Source organism: Neodiprion pinetum, chromosome 2, assembly GCF_021155775.2.
Source record: "Neodiprion pinetum isolate iyNeoPine1 chromosome 2, iyNeoPine1.2, whole genome shotgun sequence".
Lineage (NCBI taxonomy): Eukaryota > Metazoa > Arthropoda > Insecta > Hymenoptera > Diprionidae > Neodiprion > Neodiprion pinetum.
Window position 1 is genome coordinate 25,893,815 of NC_060233.1, and position 7,415 is coordinate 25,901,229.

General features: G+C 36.7%; 1 protein-coding gene across 3 annotated transcripts in view; it reads right to left on the bottom strand.

The window, feature by feature from the left end:
* LOC124211713 (tRNA dimethylallyltransferase) overlaps nucleotides 1-7,415 on the bottom strand; it is a 115,968-nt gene that overhangs the window by 32,153 nt on the left and 76,400 nt on the right. For 2 of the 3 annotated variants that reach the window (XM_046611058.1, XM_069133332.1), the window contains exon 5: nucleotides 1,083-1,133. The exons of the other annotated variant lie outside the window; for it this stretch is intronic. In XM_046611058.1, coding sequence (XP_046467014.1) covers nucleotides 1,083-1,133 — 51 coding nt within the window. The remainder of the gene's footprint in view (nucleotides 1-1,082; nucleotides 1,134-7,415) is intronic. 3 annotated transcript variants of the gene reach the window in all.

Sequence of the window (7,415 nt, forward strand, 5' to 3'; positions counted from 1 at the left end):
ATGCCTCATTTTAAAAATGGCAAAAATAATACTTCAACAGCTTGCTTAGAATACTTTTCAAAGAATTACAGACAATCAGAGGAACATAAATCAAATTTCAAACTCCTGACTATAAATGGCCATATATTTTTGTTCACACTTTTTTCAATTCTGTGTAAGTTCGTGCCGTTTTCTTAAAATTCTTTCTTTGTCCTGTTCCGTTATTTTTCTCCGTTTCGTAGGGTCCCGTTCGTCGATCGGGCAAATCTTCTGAAAACTTGTGCCGACAAGCAAAAAGATAGGTCGGCAGGTAGGTAGGTAGGTAAGTAGATAACTTCAGAACTCGTTTTGGGTTGCAAGGGGCGATCGGTTAATTTACCTAGGTATAGGTACAGGAAACAAACAAACAAAGAGAAGAGGTCTGGTCACGGTCGATGGGTGCGGCAAAAAACGTGTCTGCACAACTGTTCACAGATCCCGAATAGATTGCAGGTATGAATTTCGAAGAAAGGTAAAAATACGTAGAGCCAAAAAAAAAAAAAAATTATAAGATTTGAAACCGAAGTGTAATGTATATATAAATAATGGAAATGAAAGATCCTATAAGAGTACTTAATCAGACCCGTATATATATACTTGAAGATTTGTAACAGAGAACTAAAAAATTTCACTAAAAACAAGCGAAGTTCCAGGCCCAAGCTTACACAAATTAATGAAAACTGAATGGATTTAAATTTGCAGAAACAATCCTGAATTTTGCACCGGATAATGTGAAATTTTGCGGCTAATTTCGCTTTAAGCTTTCCACCGTCGAATTTATAATCAAGAAATATCGGTTTTCGATAAATAATCAAAAATTGGATGGTTAAAACTTACTTTGGAAAAAAAAAATAAAAATATCCAATCGAAGGTCGAAGAGAAAAGAAAAAGTCTCAAACACAAGATTAACACATCAATTATTCAGGTTTAATTAATCCAAACTACATAGATAAGATTATAATTCAAATAATTTCAAACAAAAAATCCTGTACCGTGTTTGAAATATTTCATGTGAATCTTCGAAAATTTAATATTAGATCAATACGGATAATTTATGTACATACGTATAAGCTTTGCCTCAATCCCAAATAATTTCTGCATTGATTGGTAATGTTCTGCAAGTAAATAATAATAAATAAATAAATAAATAAATAATAATAATAATAATTTATTGTATCCATGACAATGTTGGACAAATATGACATGATAAGAAAAAAGAGCACAATTCCTAAAACTAATTATGGTAATAAATAAGCCGAGTAAACGAAGAGCCAACGAGAGAAGAATCCCACGTGGGTGTGAATGGTTAAGGTCGCGTAGCACTCCTACCTTTACCGACCGAGCAAACTCACCCTTTTTCTTCCTATATTAAGTAAGCGGAAACGTTTCTTCGACGGTGGATCGCTCGCGAAAAATGGTGAGTTTTCTCGGTCGGTAAAGGTAGGAGTATTACGTGACCTTAAATCAAGAAACGGCGAGTCCTCGCGCTGCAATTTACTGAATGATTGTGAATGCCTGCAAACGTCAGCTTTGTTTACGGATCGCGTTACGATCTCCGTAATACAGTGTCGAGATGTAAGGTGTGCGTATCGAGGGTCATGCCACTTGCCGCAACCGCGGATCATTTTCCGCTTGCATTCGCTTTCGCACTTACATGGGTAATTCGATATTATGCTTAGCTCCGCTCAAATACGCTCTTCCGCCAACCATAATATGACTCTTTGTTATTACTGTATTCTAGTATTTTTCATTTTGTTTTTATTAACAAACGTTCGTTGAATACGTGAGAAAACTTGTCGTCAAATTTCGTAATCAACAACTAGCCGAATTATCTTGACAGTTTAGAAGTAATCTCGTTATTGAACGGCTTCCTCGCCCTTAAAAGCGAGGAATAGTTTCGAGTATCGTTCGTTCAATTTTGATGAATAAAAGATCATTTTATTCGTAAATCAGTTATTCTCAAGTCTTTTAAAATTTTTTGACAACAACAACGGGTTTTCTACTAAAACATTGTTTATAATTGTCGATTGTTTATAATTTGTAAAACTAACAAATAGTGTCTCTTAGGTTAACTGAACAGTTGTAAAAAAAAATCGACCGTCGGTAATTCCTATGAAATTCATTTGTGAACGGAATGAGCTATAGATCACGAAAATTGGGCAATCATATAATTTTGGCGTTAAATTGTATGATTCAATTTCCACGAGAAGTTTATTTACATGTTTTATTCGACTCCACTAGTCGCAATTTTTCTGCAAAACAATAGCGGCAACGTATCATTCAGGGAAGAATCGTTTCAATATCGGAAGGTTACTGCATTAAGCGATCTACACTTCCTCGCGCTTAATTAGAGCTTTACAATTTATTACTCGCCTGAAGATGAAGTGACTCACAGATATTCGCTGTTAATTATCATTATAGCTCGTGAGCCGCCTGCAGACAATTTTTTACCGTGAGTTTTATTCCAAAACAGTTTCGAACACAAAACAAGAATTTAGATAGTACAAAAAAAAAAAACATGTTTCATAAACTAATGTGCCTAAGTAGTAGTTTCATATCTTCGTAAGTTTATTTTGTCGTTTAACGTTTCTTTATGCATCTTTACAATACGTCGTCATTCAAATTTCATGGATCATCCGATGATACCTACCGCAATAAATCTCATGACTGAATAATTATCTATATTTTTCTTCGTTTTTCATTTAGTAAACAAATTACATTGATTGTATTCTTCGAAGAATTATGATGTCACATTATTGAGGCACTCACCGTGAAACTGAAAATAATCTTTTTATCAATGACTAATAAAATTCTGGAAACTTTTAGGCATTATTATTCTAAATGAAAAGTTTGTATTTCTGGATAATTAATTGGCCGACTTTAACTCGGTAAACTTTGAAAAAACTACATGGCATAAAAATTTGAAGACGACTTAATATTTTCCAGTAAATTCCTTCTGCATCGATGAATTCAGAAAAGTTATTTAAACTTTGAAGGTTACTAAAAAAGCGTTTAGTTTCGTGCCACATTTTCTTACTCACACATTTTCTGGATTTTTGGGGTCGACGAAGTCCACTATAGTCAGATTTTGAGATGGGCACATAAATCAAAAAACGCCAATCGTCATTTATGGCAAAAATTATTAGAAACTGTAGATCTCTTTTAGCGCATCTATGACATTAAAATACTACTGCGATGGCTTATCAACTCTCCGATATCTTCTAAATGGCGCCCCATTTCTCACCTATAGGCTCCATTGCCCCAAAATCAAAAAAATTTCACAATAGAGTAACCCATGGCAACAAAACAACATATTTTCTAGTAATATTCCGGCTATAAATAATCTGTCCGAATTCAGTAAAATGAAAGTCATGTACTGTCCAAGTTTCAAGCTACCTCTAGTCATTTGTTAATTAAGTAAACAAAAAATAAGCATAAGATGACTCGGTTGGTAAAGCTTTAAGAGAATGTTAGTCACTCTTTACCGACCGCGTTAAATGTTGCTTATTTGGACTGTTATCAAGGCCTGATAATCATTCATGTAAAACTACCGTAGCCAGAGCAATTCCACACGCAGTGCCAACTACAAATATCTAAAAACGTTTATTTTTGCGCAAGAATAATGTTAAAGAAATGAATTCCTGTTATTGAAGTATCACTTATTGCAGGAATACATTTCTTCGCGCTATTCTCGCGTAAAGCCAGAAAGTTTTTGGATAGTACTTGATACTGGTCAAAACAAGTGACGTTTAACTCGGTCGATGAAGACTGACGATATCATCTTCCTAATGCACTTCCTTTGTTGTTGGCACGATGGGAGGCGACTCCAATCTTTAACGATCAAGTACAAAGTGTAATGGTGTAATTCTCCGAAAAACCGACCAAGTCTATTCGTTAGGTCAACACCAGTTGGCCTCCTGACCGCGAAACGTGCAGAGGAAAATAAAAAGAAATTACCAAGTAAAAAAAGCAAAGGACGGATACAATTCTGATACGTAAAGTAATGCGGTAGAATGAAAAAAATTCGGGCTTTCGTAGCTGTATCCTCAGAGTTGAGGTCGTCAATTCGACTTTGCCAAGGATTTCGTTAATCAGCGTCTGCGACGGTTACCATATACACATGTTGTCGGACGTTGAATCTTACGGTCACTCGTAACGTGCAAGCATTCGTACCGCATACATAGTAGAAGCTGTGTAATTTTCCGCTACTATTTATTTACAAAGTTCAACCGTCAAAACTGATAATTTTTTTTCTGTCACGCGGAACTGAGCTTGGGATAAACCTGATTCTTAAAAACGTGGGACATGAACTGTACGATTTGCAGGTTGTAATTAACTTATTACAATGTGCCAAAATATAATTTGTATTCTGTGTTTTTCTAATTACAAAATACAAATGTAATTTTAATTACAACTTACTAATAAAATTATGATTTGTAATTGAGATGAAAATGGAACATAAATCGTATTGGCAATTCATATTTGGACGCACGCAAAATGCAAATGTAATTTGTGTTTTATTCGTTGTCCTCAGAATTACAAGTTGTATTTGTAATTTGTAACAGACTCCTTGAAATCACGCCCAAAATGTAATTTGCATTGTCTCTGCCTTTGATTACAAATTTCAAATGTGACATTTATTTCACTGTCGTCGCAATTACAAATTGCATTGGTAATGTGTGACAGACTCGCTGAAATCAGGCCTCAATGCTATTCGCATTTTGTGTGCCTTGAGTTACAAATTTCAAATGCGTCACGTATTTCACTGTCGTCTCAATTACAAATTGTAATTGAAATTTGTAACACTCGTTGAAATTATTCCTAAATTTAATTAGCATATCGCGTGTCTACAATTACAAATTTCAAATGTGACATGTATTTCACTGTCGTCTCGATTACAAATTGTAATTTTTATTTGTAACAGACTCATTGAAATCAGGCTTGACGCACTTTGTGTGCTTTCAATTACAAATTTCAAATGTGTCGCGTATTTCACTGTCATCTCAATTACAAATTGTATTTGTAATTTGTAGCAAACTCATTGAAGTTATACCTGGATGTGATTTGCATTTTTTGTCTTCAATCACAAATTTCAAATGTGACATGTATCTCACTGTCGTCACGATTGAAAATTGTATTGGTAACGTGTAGCAGACTCACTGAAATCGGACCTGAATATTATTCGCATTTTGTGTGCCTTGAATTACAAATTTCGAGTGTGTCACGTATTTCACTGTCGTCTCAATTACAAATTGTAATTGTGATTTGTAACAGACTCCTTGTAATCATGCCTGGATGTGATTCTCATTTCGCGTGCCTTCGATAAAAAATTTCAAATGTGTCATGTATTTCCTTGTCGTCCAAATTACAACTTATTTTTGTAGTTTTCAGCTTGTTACTGAGTAACAGCAGTTGTACCGATCACTGGCCTTGTAATCGGGGTCCTTCATCTCGTCTGTGCCTAACCGCGATTAACGTTGAACGGAAAATTCATGAAGGTTCTACTGTATCCATCGCACGCCCATGCACATACATTGTGTAGCTGGCTGCACAAGGCACACATGCATGGTGAAAAAAACGTGTTCAGCATGTGGCAGTCGAAAATCCGCACGTATCCTCCTTGCCGCAAATACCGCAACGCACCACACCCATGCAGTAGTTCCCGCAGGCAGACATCGGCGGCCTCTGATAAGGACTCCGCATCGCGTCTCTGGTCGCGTCGTCTGACCGTCACTCCGACGGGGCGAAAGGGAGGGAGGGCAGCTGCGGCTCCGACGTATCAAGGCATCCGATGACGTCACTTCCCGTCTACAGTCCCCGTAATGATCTTACTTCTGCTGTTTCTTTTCTCACTGGATTCCCGCTCCTATTGCAGCTCTGCGCTTATGCTACTAATGCTGGTTACTTTGTTATTTATGCACGCGGACACGTAGAAGGTGATGCATGTCACACGTGCAGGTGGTCCAAGGGAACAGATATATATATCTTAAAATGCTATATGGATGCTTGCCTCCGTTCTTTCTCATCTGTGTAGGTGAATTTTTTTTACACTCAACACTACGCGGCGACAGGGGATTACGTTCTGGGAACTCGATACTCTGCTTTAAAATTCCGTGAGGTTTCTCGATTAGGTAAAAAAAAAAAAAAAAACAGACGTTTCTTTCAGAATGCGTTTTAGGCCAGCATGACTGACAAACTCACTCGTACGGTGTAGATATCATTCACAGAACTCTCAGAGGCGTAGAAAATCGTAATTCCCTGACAATAGCCACGGTTTTCCATACCTATCAAAATTGCTCCCTTCAAAGAGCGAAACATCGTATTTCTTTTAAGCATAATCGTATGTCTACGAAAAGTGAATCCTTTCTTCTACCTCCAATTTTGTCAGATTTACGCTATACTTTTGACTACGTTGCAAACTGCCAAATGGTGTATTTGAATTTTATTTGTTCAGATAAAAAAAACTGAAGAAACCCAAAACATCGTTCCCGATCAACGACGAATGATGAATGTTTGAGAAAGCAAATCATAGAACAAAGAAGATTCGATATAAATTATAATTTCATTGCTATACGTAAAATAAAAAACTTTATTGGTAATAAAATTTTTTGTATCGTGAGTGTAATAGTCATTTCTATACTAAATTGTACGCCTTGCAGCGATAACTATACTTACTTTTTTTCAACCACCCGTTGTATGCCAAGTACAACGAGTTCGATATAAAAATTAATATTTACTCAAGTAACCGATCGATTCCCAGAGGTTATTCTAAATCGCAGTTGAATCAGCGAGTTCAAAAATCTGTGGCGTAAATAGTTAAAACCCGATACAATGTTTACAGAATTTCCGAGAACCGAGTTATTTCCCTTCTTTCATCGCTTCAACAACAGATTGACGCGATGGAATAAATAGAAAATAAAAGAATCGAACGTGAATTGAAACGGTGTTTCGAAGAGGCTCGTCGAGTAAAAGAAAACTAACAACGCGTTGCACGCTTTCGCGCCGTAGTCCCCAAATGTTTTCCTCGTCGGGCCCCGCGTGTCGCTGCTCTAGCCAGTCCCCTGTGTACAAGAGAGTTCGTGGTGCGAAAGATAATACATACGTTGGAGGATATTCTTAGAAAAGGCGCGGTTTCTACGGTTCCCCCGTAAAACGTCCTAGCTAAATATTTGACAAGTGAGACTGCATACCCACACTTTGCATATATGCAGAGGTACAAAATGTATAGAATCAGTGAATGCTGGCGTTTGCCGTTGCCATCGCAACGTAACATATTATACGTATATAATATATATATATGTATAATATGTATATGTGTGTGTGTATGTGTGTGTAGGTATATATGCTGCCGTATCGGCGGTTCGCACAAGCCATTTTAACTGCAGCCACCGAAATAT